Here is a 25,331-nt window from a genome sequence, read left to right on the forward strand (position 1 = left end):
ATTTATTTTATTATTTATTGGAATAATTGTTCTGTTTTATAGCGAAGCGGTCTTCCCGTACGCAGAGGGCGCTGTGGATCATTCAAGCACTGCGTCATACCACCACGCAGGTTACCGAGGAAGAATCATCTGAATTCTGAACGTCTGCAACTACAAACGATTTAATTAAGCAAACTAGTCTTATAAAATAAACACAAACAATATAAATTGATACACCTTGTATTTTTACAGCATTAAAGACAACAGTACTTTATAAGTTTAAGCGTTTAGTCACAGCGTGTTTATGGTAGAGTTGACATGCAAGCGTCAACATCTGGAGCTAACAATGAGACAAGAGACCGCAGGTTTACTGAAAATGAGTCAAAAATACACTTCAAAGTCTGCCGCTTTATTATGGAAACAGGTACTAGCAATCTTTCTGATCTATTTATATCCCTGTCAGATTTGCAATGTTGTGTCTGCATGCTTGCTCACTTTTCTGTCTTATCATGATGTATAAGAATGTTTAGACTTGTTTGTTAAACGCACCTGATGTCTTTTCATATATTTAATAGGGGTAAAGTTGGGCATGAGGTCTGTGCCCATGGCTACAGCATGTGTGGTGTATCACAAGTTCTTCAAGTCTGCAAGTCTGCAGGTCTATGAGCCATACCTGGTGGCCATGTCTGCAATCTACCTCGCAGGCAAAGTAGAGGAGCAGCATCTCAGAACAAGAGACATCATCAATGTCTGTCACAGGTATATTAAGTAGAAAAGTATTGCATTTTTGCCTTTTGACCACATGTCGTAGCTCCCATTTCTCAATTCAACATCTTTCAATCCGTGTGTCAGGCATTTTCATCCAGAAAGTGATCCACTGGAACTGGATGGGAAGTTTTGGGAGTTGAGGGACAGTATAGTACAGTGTGAGCTGCTCATCCTACGACAGCTTAACTTTCAAGTGACCTTCGAGCATCCACACAAGGTAATGATGACTCTAAAGCATACTTATTTTTGTTGTAAACAAATGATTATTGTAAGTGATTTAGCTTTTAAGTTTATGAGCAATTCCCCAGTGATAACCTGAATGAAACCTACTCTTTGGAGCAGACATGAATGTATTTTTACCTTTCACTTCCGCTTTTTGTCTTCACAGTACCTGCTACACTTTCTGCTTTCTGTTAAGAGTCTGTTGAATCGCCATGCTTGGTCTCGAACCCCAATTGCTGAAACGGCCTTGGCTATGTTAAAAGACAGTTATCACGGTTTTGTGTGTGTCCGACATAAGCCTCAACACCTCGCCCTCACCTGCCTCTATCTTGCTCTCCAGATGTATGGAGTGCAGCTTCCCAGGGGCGAGCTAGAATGGTGGCAGGTAAGCTTTACGAAGTTTCATGTGAAGAGCAACATAAATTGTCCTGGCAGCATTTGATGCTGGCAATGCTTTGTCTGCACTGAGTCACTGAGAGTGAATGTTGACTGCTTTGGTTCTCAATGGTTCCAGGGCCAAATTAAAGCATCAGCAGAGCCACAAATGCCGTAACCTTTAGATTCCTGAAAGTTGTTCCCATGGCAATAGTGACACTTAATGGTCTCCGCTTGGTCTGAGAGAGATAGTATTGTCCTCCAAGTTGTGTTCCCCTGGTGACAACCCCAATAATAGTTTTAAAAATGTAAAACCAAGAATCATAAAAAAATTTCAAGGAACTCGCATACACTACCGATCAAACGTTTTAAAATACATGACTGAAATGTTAACAGTGATCTTCAAAACAGTTTAATCTAAAGGTGTCTGATTAAATGCAAAATGCCAAAAATAGTCCTGTGCCAAACAGATTAATTTCAGTTATTACAAAACTTAAAATAATATAATTTTTTTGTAAATAAATGGCTTTGACTGTATATTGAAGAAAAGACAGAAATGTGACATTTTGTTATATGCTGGGATGGATCTATCTGAGATAGTTTACACCACAATAATAAAATATAAAAAAATGTAATGTCAGTGATTGAAACCAATTGTATTAACATCATATAAAAATAGCACAAAGGGTCAGTTAAATATAAATACTTAATATATACATTTTTTTCTTAAAATTATACATGAATGTGTTCATATTTATATATATACATATTTATTATACACAGTTGACACACATATGTGATGTAAACAAAAACTTTTATTCTGCTAACGATTAATCGCGATTAATTGTTTAGCATCCCTAGATTGGATTGTTGAAAGTTGGGCCATGTGTCTATTTGCTAATCACTGCGATCTTTTCCGGGGCACAAACAAGTCTCTAATAGCCCTGCCCTCACTCTTTCAAGAATGGGAGGAGGTTAATGTTTTTGATTATAAGGGCTAATAAGGAAGTGCACAGATAAGTCATTTATAAAAACACTACAATATTCCATAAAATATGTTTTTTTTATATCATTTTCATAGTAACTTTAATATAGTGATTTTTTTCTACAGACATGTGTTTATCTTGCTTAACTTAAAGATATTGAATTTTTACAAGATTGAGCACTGCTAGTGGGACAATGTGGCCGCTCTGGCTACGGAAGTCCCGCCTTCCAGTTAAAAGAACCAATCATCAGTCAATAAAAACTGACGATTCTCTGGGGGAAGGGCTCTATGCAGAGTAGTGTAAGGCACTTGCCAATAATTTCCCTAAAACAAAGCTTTTTTTATTTAAATATTTAATGGCACTGACCTTGCAGTCTTAGGCAAATTTATTCATGAGCTTTTCCTCAAAAGCTCTTATTGCATCATTGTCTACCTACCAGAACGTGACTAATGAGAAGTTTGTTTCCCTATTCCTAGATAATGCATAAAGCCAGCCAGTCAGATTGGAAGTAGTCGTTTTAGACAGGTTTAATATGCCTCAGTCTGTTAGTGAGTGGACTGTGAGCAGTCTGTGGGTGGGCAGTCTGAGTCTGAGACTAACAGGCTTTTAGTACTATTATAAAATTCATTAAATGCACTGTGCTCCACAGTCTGCTTTAGACTGGCATCACCTTTCTTTCACTTTATTTAGAATGGAATAGAATTGAATAGAATAGAATAATAAACATGTAATATGATAAAATTAACCATGACTGGATTATGTTATGCTACTTAAAGGGTTAGTTCAGACAGGTAGTAATTGCACTGATGCCGTTTCATTTTTCTGCAGGTGTTTTGTGCAGATATCACCAAGGATGACATTGAGACCATCATGAATGAATTACTTCAGCTCTATGACATGGAGGCCAAGTGTACTTGAGAGAAAATAAATAAGCAGGTATTAAAACTCTGGCGTGGCATCCGACACTTCCCACTGTCCATATTCCACAGAGACTGTAACTGCCTGAGGTCTATGACGATGGTTTAACACAAGCTGGATCTGCCATCTCCTGATGTTGTGATATAACCCAATGAGCTCTAATTACATCACAGAGCGTGAAGGTGTAGAAAAGCTTTCCAGGACTGATTGTGAAGAATGATGAGGAGAATTTAGATAAGAATAAGGTTTGGATGTGGGAGCGTGGCAGTGTGAAAAAACAACAGAATTTAGCCACACCACATCAATCATTTCCCAGCTACCGACCTACTTTCTTCCTACATTGTGCTATTTTCCCCCTAAAGAGAGGAAGTGAAATAACATTAGCTGGATGAAGGTAGAATGAAACAAAAGAAGTCTGCCAATCTGTCCTTTTGAGCTGACATGCAACTGGATATGTGCCATTGCTTTGATCTTTTATAGTTTAATTACTTTCCCTACAGATACCAATAAGATTATCTAAAAGGCAGTATTAATGTATGGCATGATGCAAAATATCACAATTGTAGTAGACGTCATCATCATCATCATCTTAGCTCGGGACTGTAAACTCACCATTTCCGTTGCCTTATGTAGACATGAACAGATTAAAGGACTTTGTATTTCAAAATGGTAATTTTTAATAAATAATGTTTTTTTTACTAAAGCCTTTTTTATCTATGATGTTCTACATCACATCAAATTCCTGTATGTAGTTATGTCAGGACATGGCTCTCGAGTGGATCTTAATAAGTTACTATGGAAACTGCTATTGTGAAGGAAGCCTTTGAAACATACAAATGTGAGACTCCATTATAGCACACCTGTCAACCTCGGCACGTCAAATAATTGCGCTTGGGAAAATGTACTAATTCAGTCATTATTTACTAAATTAGTCATTGCTTACACGTTAAGCAGCCGATTTTCCTTATAGTGTACAACTGTAGATTGTGTAGAGAGGCATTTTTGTGATTTTTTGCATAAAATTCACTTGTGCACATTACAATCCGTCCAAAATGAATGCACGTGCATTGTTTTTATTTGTACATCTAACGTTACATTCTTGAGGATGTATTTGCATAAATTGTGTTAAAAACTACAATTTTGCTATTCACAGTATAGTGCAGTGCAGATAGATAACCCGTCTTTGCTGTTAGTCATTTGGGGATTAAAAAAAATCTAAACATTCCTGTTTTACTTTTCCTCACACACATTCAAGTATGTACACACAAACACACACATCTCTCAGCACGCAGGCCTTAATGCTGGGCATCATGAATAATGGAGAGAGTACATGTGCAGCCGGATTCTCTTCCATCAATAAAACATCAGCATGGCCCTCACTATGGGACACAGTGCTGGGAATAGGAAGGATGGGATTGATTGCACCTCAAATCTTCCTCTTTTTACATTTCTCCTGACTTTCAATCTGTCCCACCCTCTGAGGAGAAGGGGTTTTAACATTAAGTGGCATGGCATCTTACGCACAGAAGCCAGTGGCACGTGCCACTACGTTTTGTGGCACTTCCGGTTTCAATTGGCTCGTACCAGTGGCTCGTCGAGTGGCACTTCCGGTGTCCAGTGGCTCATGCCACTCCGTTTAGTGGCTCGTCGAGTGGCACTTCCGGTGTCCAGTGGCTCATGTCACTGTTTAGTGGTGGCTCGTCGAGTGGCACTTCCGATGTCCAGTGGCTCATACCATTCCGTTTGTGGCTTGTCTACTGACACATGTCAGTAAAACTTAGGTCTGTTGGATTGAGGCATGTGGCACTGATATTCACCGATCGATCATTACAGAACCGAGAGTAACTTACGCGTGCTGATGTTCATTCAATTGTGACACAATGATTTTGTGTGTCCTTTCTGATTCTGATGTTTCAGGTAACCGAATGTTTGAAATGCATCGAGAGCTAAAAAGGACATTTTGATGATCGTATGATCATAATTCAAAAATTAAGTATTAAAAATGTAAATATTTAAAATGGGAAGGCAAATATTTTATACATTTAATAAAGCACAACATTTGTCTGAGCTATATTGTATATTGTATAATAGTTTTAAATATAAATTTTCTAATTGTATTATTTGTGAAAATGTAGTCTGTGAGTGCCATGTTTTTATTTGTAAACAGTGCCAATGTGTTGTATTTAATAAAAAGTGTCATTTATAAGAATATCGCAGAATATTATAATATTTTTTTTCTGCAAAGTACCGCATTTACACACATGCACGCCAAAACAGTAGGTGTCAGTCTAACCATGTTTATGTTTAAAAACAATGTCCTATTACATATTTTACAACTTGATATTTATTTTATTTTTTTACAACTTGATATTTACACGATGTTGACAGTGCAGATACGTCACGTGCCCTTCAAAATTACATTTTATATAGTCTATATAGATTGTTGTCTATAAGAAATAAGGGTTTGAACAAATTATTATTTCACAACATTTATGAGATGGTAATTATTTTAAATAAATTGTTGGATTATTTCAAAGCAAAACAGATTTACAAAGCACTTAGCAATACACTTTACAAACGATTAAATCAAACACAGTTTTTTCCTTTATTTTATGCATTTCATTGGATCTAAATGTTGCCGACAGTATGCTTTAAGGAGGAGTCCGTTTTTTTCTTCGATCTCGTCTTTCATTTAAAGGGTATCTAGTAGACTCAATTAAATTAGGCATACTACTTAAAAAAAAAAGATTTACAAAAACTGATTAAATATTAAGAAAAGGCACAATGTTCACACGACCATGGCTCAGACAAATACTGTGCTTTATTAAATGAAAACACTTTGCATATTATGCATTTCCATTTTAAATATTGTGATCATACAATTCCTTTATGAATGAGCGTCAATATGATATATTTATCTCTCGACTCAATTTACGCATTCGGTTACCTGAAACATCAGAGTCAGAAAGGACACACAAAATCATTGTGTCATAATTAAATGAACATAGCAGCAGCACGCGTAAGTTACGCTCGAATCTGTAATGATCGATCGGTGACTATCAGTGCCACATGCCTCAATCAAACAGACCTAAGTTTTACTGACATGTGTCAGTGTGCAAGCAACCAAACGGAGTGGTATGAGCCACTGGCCATCGGAAGTGCCACTCGACGAGCCACTAAAAAGTGGCATGAGCCACTGGACACCGGAAGTGCCACTCGACGAGCCACTGGTACGAGCCAATGGAAACCGGAAGTGCCACTAAACATAGTGGCACGTGCCAGTGGCTTCTGTGCGTAAGATGCCATGCCACTTTATGTTAAAACTGCTACTGCCTCTGAGATTTTTCTGAACCATATCAAGAACAAGCTAGCTGCTTTAGGACATTATAGGTGGTAATTCGTCTCATAATATACATTTCAACTCTTCTCCTATTTTAGGTTGTTTAACTATAATTCAGTTTCCGCACCAAACATCCTACAAACAACCAAATCCACCCTTTGGGATACCTCTGCCTTCTGTATAAGTATTAGTGAAATCTTGGAGGTACTGCAGTATCTTTTGCAGACCAAAGATATAAAGTGTTTTTCTGTTCCTGACACCAGACAGCTTTTGGACTGCAGCCAAATCAATCAGCTCGCAAGGAGGCGAACTATAAAAGCTAAATAAAAGTGTTGTAATGTATACGTTTGTGAGTACAGAACAAAGACTAATTAAAAGGTAGGGTAGCTGAATCGGCTACCTTTCAAAAATAAGCAGAGACAGGGTAGGCTACAATAGTCTTACAAGGTTTGTGTCCATAGGTGGCAAAACTGCAAGCCGAATCTTTCTGCTCAGCCACCTCACTAAAATAGCTACAGAAATTGTGGTCGGTTTTAATCTAATCTTCATCACCGAATAGAGAGCAGTTGGATGCAACACAATTTATAGGAAAGTAACTATGTTTTGGAGATGTGGGTTGGAGTTCATAGACATGGAACGGTCTCACGCGGGTAGCTTGTGGATGGAGTTCCTCGGTAAAACGGCAAGATGTAACACATGATTGGGTGGATTGCGTTTTGAATGACAGTGAGACTCCTTCTGTTGGCTTGGGCTGCAATGCTGGGCTTGAAGCTCCTGCACTACCTGCAGGGCAAATGCACAGCAGCTCCCAGAGGGAAAGCCATCTCCTAAACCCTCACCTCTGAATTATAGATACGACGACTCATTTGAAACTTTCCCTTTACTCTACCGGACGTGCCTTACAAATATTTCAGTGTGTTAGAAACAGTAGTGTTGATGATGGTGCAATTTCATGCATGTAAAATTAAACTCCATGTATGTTCTTTTGCATGCCAGAATGTAGTTGCATTGAAGTGTAGATTAATGTGCAGTGGTAAATCCACTTGGCTTTTTGCTTTAGGTGCAAACTAACAATGGTTAAAAAACAGATGTAAGTCTTGGTATTTCCATTGCGCTTTTGTGTCTACAGTACAAGAACATCTGGTGAGGAGAATGTAGCACTTGCGTGTGTGCGCGCGTGTTTGCATATGAAGGCTTCAGGAGAGGCACACTTGAGTCAGAACATAAAAGCTTTTCCTCGCTGGTCTGAAAGGCCTCCTGCATTAGGGCTATTAGATTTGAGGCCTGTATGCGTGGAGACAGGCAGAAGATTACACCTGCGTGGGTGGGATGGAGTGTCTGAATTTATGAATCGAAAACAATGGGAAAGGAAGACTTATCAGTGACACGGAGAGGATTACAATCCAGATTTGGCTAGGCCATATATAAAACCTGTCTTTTTTGTTTATAGTGTTTGCTCTGCCCAACTTTACCAATCTGTTTACGTATTGGCTGTTCACTTAACAATAAAAAAGCCTGGAGTTTGCATCTGGTGTTGAGGCCTCATACATAATGTATGTATTATCACATAATTATCATCTGTGCGTGCAAATTCTGCACATCTATTACGCATGACCTTCATAGGGAACGTAGGGTTGCATTCTGTCATGGGATGCTCTGCGCCTCCTGCATCCCATAGCAAGGTTTGCCCCTGTGCCCCAAAATTTCACAGTCAATTAGGTACATACAAGGATACCGATCTGTTCTGGGTTTGAGCTCGGTACATGTGGCACGTGTGTGTGAGCTGACGTGATCACACTGTAACGGAGCAGAGTGGGAGGGATTTGAGCGATGAAGCGGAGGCTGGGGAGAGAGAGAAAGAGTGAAAGAGAGAGAGAGAGAGAGAGAGTCTCCCCCCTCCTTCTCCTCTCCAACTGCGCGCATAGCAGCCCGCGCGGATGCTGCGTCCACGGTCCTCAGCGCGCAGCTCAGCGAGGGCGCACTCATCACACATCGCATATAAAATTCAAATCACCTCGTTTTATCACCTCTTTGATTTTCACTTTAATGATTAAGCGTCTAAACCGTCCGCGAACAAAATACGTTTTGGCATTGGTCGGGACAGTCCTCTCAAAACGATGTTCTCCAAATTTTTCCTCTGCGGATCCTCCATCTAACCAGGCAGCAACTGCACTATTTTAGGATGCATGATCTCCGTCCGTGGTAAATGCGCCGCTGAACACCTGTGTGATAAAGGACGACACGATAACAGCTACTGAGTGAATGCAGTCGCTCATCTGTATCTCCCTGAAGCGCATCCAGGATTTTTTCCTTCTCAGCGAACCGCGGCAATGTCCTTGGAGCATGGCCTGGTGAGTGTCTCGCATTTACACCAATCCCAGTTATTAGAAAAATTAGGAATCCCCAATCTCTTTCTTTTGGAATAGTTATCATTACACAATCGTTATTGTGGGCCAATCTGTTTAATTGATTATTTGCCCCCGCATATGTTTTGCAAATTTGCCATTTTTCATGTGATTAGTGATAGCTGTCAAGCACGTTAAAACTACTGCATTGAAGCTCATATGAATATGATTATTCACAAAGACGTCGTCTATGCTTTTTTATCAATGTTGAGCTTTATTTACCGGTTTAGTTGCGCCTGTGTGCTTTGCCACATTTGAGTGCTCACATTTTCTTAAATAGAAAATGTATGCACTCTTATTTTGTTTGTAAATCTGTGAGGAAATATATAGCTACTCTTTATGGTACAGCTTAAACAACATGTTGTTTTTACGAATCGACGAGTGGGGAGCTCATATACTGGTAACCACACTGGTCACCTTGCGGATGGGGCATTGCGCTTGTGCCGGATGCGAGTGGCGCACCATCCTCTCACAAGCAGGAAACCCGCGCTATTCGTCCAATTAACATTTCAAGACACTTACGAAACACAGAGATGCGTTTAGTTTGCGAGTAGGATACTATCACATGGGTTTTGCGTATCCAGACGCCCCGTGAAGGTGACCAGTAAAGGTCATTTTGTTTAGGAAAGCGCGCGGTGGCTGCCGGAGAGGCACCTGACCAGCATCCCTTCCAGTATTTGTGAAGTTCACTGTCTGAGATGCTTAAGGACGCTCCGCTTTAAATTTCACAGGGAACGGGGACCCTTACTGCAAGGTGCAGGAGTATGCTGGGTGTGGGACGAGTAGAGGAGGGGTGGTTGTAGTCTCGCATGGCTCAGACAGACCGGTGACCATGTAATGAGTTGGTAAATCTATACTCGATTCTGATTGGCTATTTACATGTGACCGTCACGATCCCGGTTCTGGGGGTTTACATCATTTTAGTGCAATTGAGATGTTCACTTTTACTTGACTTAAAAACCACTATGCTGATTAATTTGAACTCTCTGTACAAATTTATGGTTACATTAGCATTTAATTCACGTTTGATTGGAGGAAAAAATCAATAAACCAGCTCTCTAAATGCTTTTACATGTTTATTTGGTTAAATCACTTTCTGCATGCATTTTTATTTATTTATACATGCAGGACTGTTACAGACAAAGACATCTTGGGGAGCTGTCGTATTAGTGGATGACCAGTAAATGTGATTTTTTTTTTAAATTATTTGGTCTCCTCAATCAGTGGTGTAGTGGTGCCTGGAAAAGTGGGTATACTCATGCACCCATTTAAAAAAAAAAAGTAGAAGTGGGTATACCGCATGCCATCAAATAAAGAAGTGGGTTATGCTATCTGCATATACCGTACAATACACAATATGTGGTTACATCCTTTCATATGTATATCTATAGGTATGTTTAAATGTTCCCATGTGAGTCTATGCTGAGTAATGCTGTAGTTCATGGGTTATGCTGAAATCTCAATTCAGTTGTCACTTATGTCATATACCATTTAATATATTTATAGTTTAATTCTTTTTTAAAAACTAGCCCAAATTAAGATTATTTTTGCTTTTATCTGTTTTATAACTTTATATTTGTAGTTAAAACTAATTGCTGCATGTATTTTTATTTATTAAGTTGTTCGTTCGTTCGTTTATTTATTTATTTATTTTACTAAAAGTAGTTTAAAACTTGCTGGTGCTCCAGTTCTTTGTCCAGGTTGTCCTATTTTAAATGCCGTTGTGCAAAGATGAAGAAAATTGACCTAGAAAATTGTATGAATTACATTATGTACATTATATATACATTATATTATATAACGAATTCAGTGCCACAGAAAATGAATCACACTCTTCGAAACTCATCTTTTTACAATCAGCTACAGACTATGCTTATAAATCACTGACTCTTATACATAAATGCGTTTGACGGGGTTGGTGAGATATCTTGTGAGAATTATTACATGGTTGATCGAATATAAATAAAGTAATGAGAAAGATATTGAGCAGCTGGAATACTCATACAAACCTTAATACCAGAGAAGAACAATTGCAAGAAAATGCAGTTTTAAAGCATGCTGAATGGCGGGCCTAATGCCGTGTTAGATATAGTGTAAATAGATCAAGGCCTGGTGAATACAAATTGTCCATGGGATGGAGGTTACATTTCATCTCCATCAGATAAAAATGACTCCTGCCTCTTTGCAACACTTAAATAGAACAAATATCTCATCCTCGTCCATTCAGTCAACTTCAAACATGCCAAGGCAGCATCACAGAATTGCCTGGGCCATGACAGGTATTTATATTCAATGAGCAATGAGCTTATGTTACTTCCTACAGGCTCTTACGCCAATGCAGTCCACATCTCGCATCGAAAGTGTAACCAGTGCAATGTATACAGGCCACTGCAGTAAAGGTGGAAGGGGAGAGGTAAAAATAAAAGAGCGATGAACAAAGAGTAAGATTGAGGATAATGGCGTGGGTGGATTATTTTAATCACTGTCTTGTTACCGAAAACATAACACCATTTGACGCATGTCAGCAACTGCGAGTAGCTGATAGGTGGGATTGAAAATTTTTTTACACAGTGGGGTTAGTTGTAACACGGTGTTACAATTAGTCCTCAGTTATACAATGATAATGAAATGAAAACAATATGAATCAAAATGATAACTGTTAATACAATATCAGGGGAAATAATTCACAATTATGATTTTTTTGTCTTAATTGTGCAGCTCTTAAAAAAAAAATTATGCATTGATGCATAATACAAGGATGGTTAGATGAAGGATCATGGATGGATGAATGTGTGGGTATCTATTTATTATAGGCAGATATATAAACAATATACACCTTTAGTATATAGACAGAATTATATTGAATTATTTGTGTTTAAACAAAATTTTCTGGCAGGTGTTAAAACAAACCCTCAGTTTCTTACAATGAACCTCACCTATGGGGTAAGTTGTAACATTTGCACTCCTGTTACTTTTGGTGTAATTGTACGATAACCAACATTATCTCAAAATTTGATTAATTTATTCGTGTGGCACGAAATTCATATTTTTTTCATGCCTTGAGCACGAACGTCTTTTTCGTGTCACCCGCATTAATTTCTATAAATAGTTTTTCATGTCCATGGCACGACTTTCTTTTTTGTGTCATTTTATGTATTGTTTTCTCATTTTTTGTCCTATTTTTAAATCATTGTCGCTTGGGGTTAGATTTGGGGTTAGTGTTAGGATGTACTTTTACGTATTGGTTTCTACATGTTTTTCTTCCACTTCTTCCAAAACTATTCTCGAATGGAGTTGGGGTTTGGGTTAGGATGTCTAAAAATGTAACAGAAAGGGATTCTAACCCCAACTCCAAGGGACAATGGTAAGAAAATAGAAAAAAACTATGAGAAAACAATACATAAAATGACATAAAAAAGAATGCTGTGCAACAGATACAAAAAACTTTTTATAGAAATTTGTGCAAGAGACACAAAAAAGACAATGGTGCTCAAGGCACAAAAAAACTAAATTTTGTGCCATGGACACGAATAAATAAACCAAATTTATTACACGACTTTCCGTAAGATCAGTCTGACGATAATGGTAGGTCCCACAAACAAACTTTAAGTGTTAATTTATAACAGAGATGTTTGTTGCTTATGTAAAAAAACAATTAATCTATATAATTTAAATATTTTTGAATGATAGAGCCAAAGCCAAAAAGCGTTACTTTGTGCCCCACTCTCCCCTATATTATATTTATTCATAATAATAAATATTCCAGATTCAGCATCACATCCTACTAGGTGAAATCACGTTCACCGATTGACAGCAACACTCTTGTGTCTCTCTCTGCTCTTTATTTGTTAAAGAGTTTAAACTGTTACAGTCATCCAAGCGTCCAGGACCTGTAACAATATGAGAAATGAACCCAATAAATGATCACATCCAGAGTCCAAAATGAAAGTGATGATCTATCATTTTCTGCAACACTATAACTCTTAGAGAAGTGTCCAATTACATTAATGCCTAAAAAATGGGGGACATGTTGAGATCATATAACCAGTTATATCTTGCTTAACAGTAAAACGATAATATACAGTATATTTTATATCTGATACAATAAACTTTATTGTCCCTACAGTGAATTTCGGGCATAATGTATGCTGCATCTTCAAAATCACAAATCACATAACAACTCACATACAATAAGGTGACCAGATTTTTAAAATGAAAACAGGGGACATTTCCTAGTTAAATGGTCAAAATATTATTAAAATCTCATTTGTTGTTATCTATGAATTAAAAAATGGGGACAAAATGTTTTTTGAAAGTTTACTTCTTTTTATTGTTGTGGGTTCACTGCAAAAAATGACTTCTTACTTAATTGTATTTTTGTCTTATTTTCAGTACAAATATCTAAAAAATCTTAAATCAAGATGCATTTTCTTGATACTGTAAGCAAAATCCCCTAAGAAAAATCTATCTTTAAGACAAAAAATGAAGTGAATTTGTGCTTAAAACATGCAAAAAAAATTTTTTCTTGAATTAAGTAGTGGTAGATTTTTTTGCTTGTTTTAAGCACAAATTTGATATTTTGGTCTAAAAATTAGACTTATATTCTTAGGTCATTTTGCCCATCAAGAAAATACATCTTGACTTAAGAATTTTTTATATTTGTACTGAAAACAAGAGAAAAATTCTAATAAGAAAGTCATTTTTTGCAGTGTTTCTAATTCAATTAATTGAACAATTTCTGTATCCTAAAAATCTATTTTTTCACGTTTTTTTTCTTTTTTTAAAAAAGAGATACCCCATCAAAACTACTTCAGCTGATTTCATAACATTGTAAACGTGAAGAACAGAAGGAATAGTGCAAAATGTAAACATATTTAGCCAAAACAAATGCTCCGTAACATACTGTGATCAGTTCACCTCATTGGTTTATTATTTTAATTTAACATGAGTATTTAGTACCTTAAGCCACCATAACTTAAACTGTTTTCATATCTTATGATAACTTGATTGATGATAACAAAGAGTATAATGACGCTTTCTCGTGTCTCGTAGTAAATTCTTCATCGCTACAACAGTGGCGTGTGCAAGTAATACGTAGCTCGCGGCCCCCTCTGCTGGTAAAAATAATCATTACATGATTTCTCAGGTCTGGTACTACAAACGCTATGTTGATCGGGGTTTTCAGTGTATTTGCTGGTTGTTTTGTACATGCTGTAAAACGGGGACATTTCCGGGGACAGCTTCAGTCGGGGACAGAACACCAAAAAAACGGGACTGTCCCCGGAAAACGGGGACGTCTGGTCACCTTAACATACAATACTACATACAGGAAAGCAAAACGGCTTCTTAAAAAGACCACTGCCACAGTATATATAATATGTAAGGGATAATGTAGAGGCAGCCGGTAGTTATCGGGAAATAAGCCCCGACAGTGTGATCAGACGCGAAGCGGAGGGTCTTGTATCACACTGAAGGGGCTTATTTCCCGATAGCTACCGGCTGCCTCTACATTATCCCGCTTATTTCACGGCTACTTGCCACATAAGAAAAAAAACTGGACATGAATATGAATTTGAAACATTTTATTGGCATATTTGTTTTGAATTAACATTTTTATCTTTCCGCGAAACTTTGCACATATGCATAAAATGATCGTAATACCTTATTAAGATCCACTGCTTCATACTTGTCTGTCTCCATTTTTTTCTCTTTAACCAGTCTTTGAGAAGTTTTAATGCCCATTCTGTATTTTTTGTGTGTTGGCTTCGTAGCTGTCATGCTCTATTTTGTCAAGTTCAGTCTCAGTAAGCTCTCTATGTCTCTCTATGTCGTTGTTCGTTCTTCTATCCACTGTTTAAATGTTTTGTTTTTTACATGTTAAAATTAATGTCAAAATGTTGTGGTTGTCCAGTGTTTGTCACAAGATGGCGCCAAACAGTATAATCTTTATTGGCGCGGAGCGATTTAAATCGTACAAGTAGTACCGGCTATGCGTTATTACTTTGGAGCGGTTATTATTTGAAAAGAACGAACCTGCAAATGTCTCAACTGACCAATCAGAATCAAGCATTCCAGAGAGCCGTGTAATAAAATATAATAAGATAATAATAATAATAATAATAATAATAATATAGATTAATATAGTAGTATGTAAATTGAGTGCCACATTAATATTAGTGCAACGACATGGGTTTTATTCACTCCTCAGAGCCAATTTTAACTTGTTTTTGTTAATCAAATATTTTAGACCTGCAACAGCAAATGTAGATGCAACTGTGTGCTTGTAAGTGTCACATAGTAGAAGTATGTGAAAGAATGAGTGTAAAAGTGTGTCAAAATATGGCATTTTTAAAACTTTTTGGTTGGTGTTGTTTTTGTGTGTGTGTGCCGATATTGTGTGCTGTTTATTTATAATTATTAGTTTATAGCATATTCCAGAAGGGGAATATGTCAACTACGCTGTAGTCCATCAGTTTAATAAAACTATTTTCTCTTCCTTTTGTATGACAGTACATTCATTACCATCACTGTGTTTAATCATCAGCGGAGTCTGCAGACCTTTGTGCTGTATTTATCCTTGTTATGAGACTCACCATGAGCAAAGAGTTCATGGGAAATTTAAGTTTCTTTTTGTTCTAAAAAAGTAGTAGAGAGGAAATAACTAAATACCGGTTGGCAACTTGATAAATAATCCTGTAAAGTGTAGTTGCATTTGGCTTTGTACAAAAATAACTCAAGTGATGTCTGTCTGTTCACATCAGAGCAACATTACTCTTTATTTTTATTTTTAGAAGCAGAACAGAGGAAATGTTTTTTCTGACTAAAGTAACTAGTGAATTAGCTTCAGGATATTAATTTGTTAAGAGATTTGATGTCTGTTCAGATTCAATGTACGCTCTTACAGCTTCTTTTCTTGAGGGCTATTTTAATCTGCCTCACCCGCAACAGTCCCATTCGACTGGTGTACGTATCCATTTTAATTAGGGATGTGTTGAGCATTTTTTACAAAACTGTCATGAGTAGTTTAACAAGTATTAAGATCACTTGATTATCACAAAAACATGAACTGTAATGTTTTTTGTACATGAGTGTAAGTCTTGGGTGTGCAGTCTTTAAGTGGCAGTATATACAATAAGTGCAATCAGTCGTGCCCTTGAACAGTAATGAACATTTCTGTAAGCTTGAAGTACCACAGACTCTTTTTAGAGTTTGCAGGAACGTCCTACAATTGAAAACCTTGATTGGATTGCTTGATGTGGACTGTAGGCCAGTGATAGGCTTATTAAATCATAAGAAACAAAACAAACATGCTTAGACCTCTAAAGACCACTGATCTATATAAATGACTGGATTGCACAAGACATCACAATTGAAACGAATCCACTGCTCCGCCATATTGGTATGCTCAAATTCTATTAAATCAATGGATGTTATCAGATTTTAATGATAACTTTACTAGTCTCCGTTTTTATATCTGATTAACCCTTACGAATATTAACCATGGTTTTATTGTGGTAAAAGTATAGTAGCCATGGTTTTTTTGGTCTATTGATTACTATCAGCAAAAGCATGGTTTTACTTCACTAACTATGGTTTAACTATGGTTTTTGAAAACCATGATTGTTAAAACCATGGTTACTTTGTTGTAACTATGGTTTTACTACAGTAACCATGGTTTTTTGGTTTTAAATGTAGTAAAACCATGGTTAATTTCATAAGGGAAGTCTCCCTCTACATTATTACAATGTAAACGACATGCATGTACATAGTTAGTACTAAAAGTTGTACATTTCGCTTTTTAAACAGTAAGTTTCTATACATTCATCTTCATTACAGTATCATATCAGTGGACAGACCACAGCATATTTAGTATTAATGACAAACGTGCTCATTCTGAAATCAAAATAAATAACCATGCTTTGTACCGTATGTGCATGCAATAATTTGGTTTTGTAATTATGTTATCTTTACAAGTTACTTAAACTTATTCAGAGAAATAACGCTGACGGTGTAGCTTAATGCCAAAAAATGTATACCCGTTGCCGCGTCATTAACAGAATGCAGCGGACACACTCACCTTAACGTTTTCTATAAATCTCGATTTAAACATAAACATAAACATTGCACCAGAAGTAACAATTAATTTATGTGCACATATCCTAAAAAATAATCTTGTGTGACTGATACGCTGTAAACCAGGTGAATTTACATCATGATTTTGAATGTAAGTCAATAGTCCCTTTCACACATACAGTCTTTACTGGTAATTTACTGGTAAATTGCAGTTAACAGGTCATGTGTGAACAGAACCTTTCCGGTAAATCAGTACTGCCAATTTACCAGAAAGAGAGGTTGTAAGATTACCAGTAATTTACTGGTAAGCGCTATGTGTGAACACAAAATATAGATTACGGCATTTAAAAAAGTATGACGTCAGACGGCGCTGACAGCTTTGGACCAATCATAACGTTTTAATACAGATGCTGCATTTACCCCCACACTGTTAACGGATGTTTTCACGCACGCTGCTTGAAAGTTGAGCACACCTGAAGTTTACGTCCAAATTTCTTCACTAAAGTTGTGAAGAAATTAACAGCTTACCATCTACTTAACTGCCGACGTCCTTAGCATGCCCCCCATAAAGCCTAATGTGCAAACAGTACTGTTGTTTAAGATGCAATTTCGGTTTGACGTCGCCTAATGCAATGTTGTTTGGTCACGAGCAACTTCACGACCATCAGCGTTTACCACAGACGTGAAAACAACAAAATACGGACTGTGTAAATGAACGACGTGGATTGTTTACAAATACAACACTGAGCTCACCACGCTCCACAGGTAACTTCCGCTTTCTCAACGAATTTACCGCTATTTTGATACTGATGTGTGAATGTCTTACTGGTAAACAGACGGAATGTAACTGCGTGTGTGAACAACACATTTTTGTATTTACTGGTAAATTAATTCTGGTAAATTCATGGTAATTAACCAAAATTACTGTGTGAAAGAGGCTAATGACGCCCTCTGCCAATTGACCATACCAAGATGGCCGCTCTGCGCTGTTACGTTAAGCGCTCTATGAGCAGTGCCAAAGACACTTTTTGCTATGTTTGCTACAATAATCTTCCTTCAAAAAACATCCTAATTTGTTGGCTTTTCTCAGTAAATACTGATACATGACATGTAATTAACCTGATTATATATAATGCAGTATATATGTATGCAAATTAGGTTGTTTTAACCATAGACATTATAGACCCTTTTACAGCTCACGTGATCAAATAGCCTGCGCGCGCATTTGGGCAACAGAAGTGGTGTTATTCCCCATTGGTTCTAACGTGGTAGCAACTCAGAAAGTTTATTAAAACGGTTTCTCAACATCAAAATGTCCAGTTGTTGCGTTTGGTTGCACTAATATAATATACTAATATACGTATATATGTATCTGGCAACTTTATTTTTGGCCATCTGCTAACGTCTTTTATCCACTCCACTATAGTACACGGATCTGGTAGCTGTGTTGAAAATGTTGATAAAGTCAATTTTTTTAAAATAACTTACTGTTTGTGTTGCTTCACTGTTGATTCTTACGATACTTCCGTTGCCTAAATGCGCGCGCATACGCTGCCACGTCATCATTGTGTACAAACAGTAAAAGGGTCTATATACGTAGACACCTCGTAGACTGAGCTGCCTATTGGAGCTGACGTATCGGGGGACCGCCATCTTGGATGGGTCTCCAGTGCGCTCCCTTGCATTCATTTCTAAAGAGGAATAATCATAACTCCCCTAATTTTTACTGGATTCTTACACGGTTTGAGTTGTTATAAGCGGCAGAGATTTAGTTATGATACAGGACGCTGCCACACATTGAAAAATACTGTTTTCATCCTAAAATACTTTATATTATGCTCTTTAAGTATGGCATATTGACAGAGGCAGACACAACTTAAGTGTTTTACTCTCTACATAGAAGTAAATTTTCAAGTATCTGTATTTTATCAGTGTTTATTTTGGAAAACTATATTTAATATTTAAGTACATTAAACATCTACTTTTTTACTTTTACTTAAACATTTTGTACTAAAGTATATTTTACTTATGTAATTTTTACGTATTTGAGTATTTTATGTAATTAGGTATTAAATTAATTTTAATATGAATGAATTGAGAATGAATTGGCTGTGAGAATTTTCATTCCTATGGCGGTCGCGCTACTGAAGCGACATCTAGTGGCTGTTTCCAAAAACGAATCAGAGTTTCGCCTCTTGTTCTTCTATGAGCTTTGACGATTGTCACAACAAAACCCTCCCGTTTTATAGCAACTTCCCATTGCCTCCTCATGCCTGTATCACTGGGAAACCTTCAAATGTGAAGAAAAAACAGCGAGAGATCATGAGAGAGAGTACCAGTTCCTGCTGAACATTGACATAATATTATAAATAATAACGTAAAATAAATAACCAAAATGATTGTTCAATCTTACTTGTGAAATGTAATCCCATGTGATCTGGAATCAATACTGCGCCGGTTATTGCAACCGTAAGCTGCACAAAATACGGCCATAGTATGGCTTTCTTTCCGTTAACTCCCATTGACTCTGATGCTAGCGTACAGCGAGGAGACCCATCCATTATGGCGCCGGCGCTTGATGCGTTCCAGCACGTCATGAGGTGTCTACGTATATAATGTCTATGGTTTTAACAGTCTGTAAAACAAATGACAAATAAACCAGTGATTGGTCATGTGGTACTATTTACAAAATCCAATACATATTCAAAGCAAGAGAGACATAAGTAAATAGAAGTGTGGATTAACTACTTCAGCCTTTGTATTCAGACTCTGAGACCCTATGTTCACACTTTATGTTCAGACTCAATGTTTTAGACTCTAATGCTGAGACTAATGTTGAGACTCTGTGTTAAGACTCTATGATGAGGCTCTGTTTTGAGACTTGCAGATTCTGTGTTCAGACTCTGTGTTGAGAATCTGCGCTGAGACTCTGCAATAAGACTCTGTTTTGAGACTCTGCGTTGAAACTATGAGTTCAGATTCTGTGTTCAGACTCTGTGTTGAGACTTTGGGTTCAGATTCTGTGTTCACTTCTAATGTTGAGACTCTGTGTTGAGACTCTGTTCTGAGACTCTGCGCTGAGCTTCTGAGTTCAGATTCTGTGTTCAGATTCTGTGATTAGACACTGCACTAAGACTGTGTTGAGTCTTTGCGCTGAGCATCTGAGTTCAGATTCTGTTGACAATCTGTTAACCCTTTGCATTGAGACTGTATATTAAGACTCTAATGTTGACACTGTGTTAAAACTTTGCATTGAGAGACTGTGTTCAGTCTCTGTTAAGACTCTAATGTTTAACTCTGCATTGAGGCTCAGCATTAAGACTCCGTGTTCAGACTGTGCCTTTGAGTCTCTGCAGTCAGAACAAAGTGAGCAGCGCACTGATTCATCAACCCTTGCTTGCTTATTTTTTTCTCTTTCCGTTATGTGCAGCAGACCATTTTTATGTTGTGTTCCCGATGTAGTCATCAGCAATGTCATCTCCTGCATTGTTTCGCAGCTGATGTTGTGGATACGTTGCGGTCCTAATGTTTAAATATGGGTTTGTGTTCCATCCTGCTTTAGGGGGTAGTATGCGGTGTGTGTTCGCCTGTGAGTGGGCGTGAGAGTGAGCACTTTTCTGTTGGGTACTTAGACACATTACATAAGGCACTGAACAATTTATGTAATGCTAAGGCCCACTGTCTCTCCCTTTTAACTTAGAAGATTGGGTTGGGTAGCAGCAGTCAGGGCTGTCTGGGCCAGGCAGAGACCTGGGAAAGCTCAGTAAATTGCTGAAAGGTTTGAGAAAACATGGATCAATATGAATATTCAGCATAATCTCAGGGCCATCTGCCTCCTGCACATGAAACATAACTGCATGGTTAAGCAGTTTGTTAGTGAGGGGCTGCATAGATCCACTTGTGCACGTGAATGTTTGTTTGTTTGCCAAAGCTTTACTGAAATCTACAAATCTGGAATTTTATTTATTTAAACCAGAAGAAAAAGTTTAAAGTTGCAACAAATAAACATGGTGTAAATAGGGTCATTATTAAAAAGCAAAGGTTTTTGTATTATAGGTCAGGTTTTATTGCTTCATTTTTTTAGATGGCTTCTCTGGTGTTTCACGGAAATCATAGCAGTAAGTTTTTTTTTTAACAAAATCCTTTACATCTATTCCGCAAAAGCCTTAGAATCAGAGCAGAAAATTCAAAAATCTCCAGATTCTGGAGACACTTGATCATCTATCAATTGACATTTCTTTCTTAAAACAGCTCATCTGAGAAGAGAAGCAGAAAAGGTTGATGAGGTTAATAAGTACATTTTAGAGAGTGATGAGATTTTGTGATAGTGAGACACTGAGAAACTGATGCCAAGAGATGATAAGAAAACCAAAATGACGGATGGGAAACTGTTAGTGTTTGTAAAACAGCGTGAATAAGAACAAAGTGTGTACGTGTCGGGGTATAGCGAGGCCGAAGAAGCTTTGTGGGAGTCAGAGGCATCTGTGGGTTTCCATGGCAACTATGGGCCAATGCAGTGGTCTGGATCACTGAAAGATACAGTACATGCTATATGCATTCATCACCATCTGCGAGATCACACGTTCCTCATACTGTATACCTCACCGTATGCCTAGAGATTTTAGTCTTTGTGCTTAAGATGGACTTATCTGTTTAGTATAATTATTATATTGAAGACCAATGTAACACCTCATTAATGAAAGTAAGAAAAGGGTAATGCTCAGTTCAAATAAGAAAAGAGACTTTGTACCTAGTGTGCTTGAATGCATCTAGGAGCTATACATTAATTCTGTCTCCAAAGAAATGCCTACTGTACTCTGCAATTCAATGTGCTGCCCACACCAGCACTTTGAAGACTGTAATGCTTTTCTTCTGTCTGTCTCTGCAGGCTTCCTCACCAATCCCCACATCCTGCACCCTTTGAATTTTAACGCATCGACGCCCCATATCTGCAAAATATTCTGCTCGACTTTCTCTATTTTCGTCCTCTTCTGTCGCTTTGTCGTTCCGCGTGTCCTGATGGATTGGAAGCGTCCAGATCCCTCGTTCTGTTGACCCTTGGGGTGAAAGGGTAGAGAGTGGACTTCTCAAAATACACAAAGTGCTGTTGTTCGACTTCCCTCCACCGATGGAGAGTTAGAAAACTAAGAGCCACTACTGGGGTGGGAGAGGAGTGGAGGAGACAAACCGAAACCAAAAAACGAGTCAAGTCAAGCATTGCCAGAAATACGGAGATCTGAAGATCTGGACGACGGTGAAGCTGTATAGACACGGTTAAATCTAAATCAAGTATTGTGGATTGAACACCTTAAAGGCCCAAGATGTCTACAACGGCAACCATGGGTGAGATGGCAAACAGTGCGGTGGAGTTTTACCCCAAACGGAGTGGAGGTAGCGTGGAAACCAACCATGCTGGTGACTTTGGGGTGACATTGGATGAGCTCCGAACCCTGATGGAGCTGAGAGGACCAGAGGCCATGCAGAAAATTCAGGAAAGCTTTGGAGATGTAGAGGGCCTGTGCCAGAGACTCAAGTCTTCCACCAGTGATGGTGAGAGTCCTTTATATGTTCTTCCTGTTTCAGATGTACAGTAATGTATAAGTGTAATGTCATACACACCATCTCAATCACACCAAATGGAAGTGTTACAGTACCAAGCATTCCTTGCTCTCTCGTTAGGCTTTAAATCAGATTTTATTATTCATATAACCCCAAAGACTGTCCTATCATTCTTTCTTTCCATCTCTCTCTCCCTCTCTCTTTATTACTCTCTCACACTACTTGTCCACCACCTCTTTCTCTGTCTCACTCGGCCAACTTCCCACTCTGGGTGCACGCGTCGTGTTGGGTTGCTAGGCGACGGCGCTGTCGGTGGTGAGGTGGGTGTAGAGAGAGGGGTTAGTGGGTAAACAGTGTTGGAGAGATTCACTCACTAGCATCAGTCACTCTAAAGGTCTTTGGAACCGTCACAAATCTTGGCATATCTATCCATTCTCTTCAGAGTCGTAATTGAATGTGTTGCTGTAATGACACAGTGATGGCTGTAGATACAAATTCAGATAGCGGCAGAAATGAGGCTCAGTCACGAGAAACAGATAAACTCCATAGCAGTCAAATTGAATTTTATTGATTGTGAGTATTTTTAGAAGTGTAGTGCAATGCACTCAAAGAAATTACGTAAATGCAGACCTAAATGCTTGGCCGACGTTGATTCCGTTTTGCATAATTAAAGCACCCATGAAATCAAAATAAAAGTTTTTATTATGAATATATTTGCTGTAAAAATAACTAGTGTGCTTTAAAACACTGAGTGCGTTTACATGCACAGAATAAGCAGATAACCATCAAAAATCTGCTTATTATATATAGAAACCGGTTTTCAAATAATCCGGCTGTGCAGAAAACTGCATTCACAAGGGATTTGGAGATTTGGCAGGTTTCTCCCAGGCAGTGACACCACCTATAGTATGTCTAGTCATTCAAAAAGTTGGTCTTAAAGTACATCTATTTCATTGCTAAAAACAATGTTATTTGTGTATTTGGTATAATACCATGTGTTCGCGTGGTTTATTGTTAAAAACACATTATTTTCTACATACTGTATATTTTTGTAGCTCCAGATTTCACTCTCTTACTGAAATGCACAGATCTGCAAAGCTCTGTGTCCCTGATTGGCCAGCTAATCTGTACGTCGTGATTAGGCCGAATACCTCTGACATCAGCTGGAAATGTAACGCTCCTTACCATGTTTAAAAGATTTACTCACAACGCAATGCTAACAGTAGTTAACTTACAGACTGTGAGTCCAAAGCAGGAGGAATTATGATAATGTCGGTCTTGTCTACATCACCAATCTCAAGAAGTAAACTGTTGCCTAAAATACGTGTGTTTGTTGTAGTCCAAGAAAATAGATTTACTTGGAGATGATAACTCGCGTCATCGTTTACTTTGGGGTTGGTACCTTTTGCATATCGTTAACATGTACTAATACACACTTACACACAAAAGGAAATGTAAAAACGTAAATCGGAAAATAGGTGATCTTTAAGCCATACTGTTGTATCTCTTCTGCAATAACTTTAAATGTAACATGACCTTTTTTTTGTAGTTTCGTTGCCAACTGCATAAGTTGACTGCAGACTTTTATGTGTTACTTGACGCATACTTCCGCTTATGACATTTATCTTTTACATGGAGACTTTTACATTTCGCCTGACTACGTAAGACTTTGTACTTCTGCTAAATTTCATTACGCTTCTGTACTCAGTCTGAGATACCTCCAATTCAAACCGTTTTCCCCCGGCTTCAAGACCGACGGCCCAATTAACGAGGTCGGGCTGAGAACCGCAACGTAGACGCTAAGCGCCGAATGTACGGTTGTAGTTTGTAGTGGACATGGAGGCATCATATCATATCCAAACGTTATGTGATTGGCTTACGTTTAGACCAATGATTTTAAACTTCAGACAAGCCCCTCCCACGAGAAGGAAAACGATTGTCAATTATGCCCAGCCAGACTCTGGCTGTTTCTTATTTCCAAGAACGCAAAGAACGGACTTGTGTTCTCGTGGAGACTGGTCTTGCCAGGCGACCTCGGAAGAACGAACTCAGAAGGTCGCGAGAACACAGAACGCACCTGTGAGAATTGAGACGTGTGCGATCTTCCTGCTGGTCACGTGACTTCCCTAGATTTCAGCGCGCTAGTCTGCACTCGATGCATCCTCGATATCAAGAACTCATCTGGGTATTTTCATGCGTCCTCTGTACTTGCGTTCTTGAGAATTGGAATTGAACTTCAACTGTTAATGATGACGTAGAGCGAGGACACAAGGACACAAGATCGCTGAAGAACGCATATTGAGAAACAGCCTCTGTCTATGAAGCGAAGCAAAATAGCAGAGGATGGTATAACCAGGCTAGGGAGACATGCGCACATGAACAAAATAGCAAGAAAGCCGGTTAAGTTGTTTACACGAACATGAAATCGAGGTAATGAGCAAAAAACTACCTGTGCCGATCGGTTTTTGCTGATAAACAAAAACCATTTTATGCGTTTTGCATGATCTTACACATTATTTTAGTTTATTAAGCATAATTGTTGCATAAAGACACTCACTGACAACATTTGCATTTAGAAAATATAGGAATTCAAAACCTAGTCTCTTACTTTTTCCAGTATAGAAGGATCAATGATTTTAATGACATGATTCTGTACTTCAGTGTTTTAAGAAAATGTTCGTACACAAGTCAAATGTGCAGAATACA

General features: G+C 38.0%; 2 protein-coding genes across 6 annotated transcripts in view; both read left to right on the forward strand.

The window, feature by feature from the left end:
- Positions 1 to 99: 99 nt before the first annotated feature.
- On the forward strand, positions 100 to 4,494 carry ccnq (cyclin Q). The gene is made up of 5 exons (XM_065286000.2): positions 100 to 403; positions 555 to 738; positions 832 to 964; positions 1,136 to 1,354; positions 3,159 to 4,494. The coding sequence occupies exons 1-5, from the start codon at positions 298 to 300 to the stop codon at positions 3,246 to 3,248; spliced, it is 732 nt and encodes a 243-aa protein (XP_065142072.1). The 5' UTR covers positions 100 to 297; the 3' UTR covers positions 3,249 to 4,494.
- Positions 4,495 to 8,474: 3,980 nt separating this feature from the next.
- atp2b3b (ATPase plasma membrane Ca2+ transporting 3b) overlaps positions 8,475 to 25,331 on the forward strand; it is a 66,587-nt gene continuing 49,730 nt past the window's right edge. For 2 of the 5 annotated variants that reach the window (XM_065286004.2, XM_065286005.2), the window contains exons 1-2: positions 8,478 to 8,939; positions 21,955 to 22,616. In XM_065286004.2, the coding sequence (XP_065142076.1) occupies positions 22,388 to 22,616 (229 nt within the window). In that variant the 5' untranslated portion in view covers positions 8,478 to 8,939; positions 21,955 to 22,387. Of the gene's footprint in view, positions 8,940 to 21,954; positions 22,617 to 25,331 lie in introns of all 5 variants that reach the window. The other 3 variants (XM_065286006.2, XM_065286002.2, XM_065286003.2) reach the window with 3 other exon arrangements.

This window comes from Paramisgurnus dabryanus, chromosome 21 (genome assembly GCF_030506205.2).
Source record: "Paramisgurnus dabryanus chromosome 21, PD_genome_1.1, whole genome shotgun sequence".
In the NCBI taxonomy this organism is placed as follows: Eukaryota; Metazoa; Chordata; class Actinopteri; order Cypriniformes; family Cobitidae; genus Paramisgurnus; species Paramisgurnus dabryanus.

What these genes read in the sequence shown, in the direction of transcription:
- ccnq (XM_065286000.2), top strand. Translation starts at nt 298, where the DNA reads ATGCAAGCGTCAACATCTGGAGCTAACAATGAGACAAGAGACCGCAGG. An exon ending in ATCATCAATGTCTGTCACAG is followed by an intron (nt 739 to 831) that starts GTATATTAAGTA and finishes TCCGTGTGTCAG; the next exon opens with GCATTTTCATCCAGAAAGTG. An exon ending in GCGAGCTAGAATGGTGGCAG is followed by an intron (nt 1,355 to 3,158) that starts GTAAGCTTTACG and finishes ATTTTTCTGCAG; the next exon opens with GTGTTTTGTGCAGATATCAC.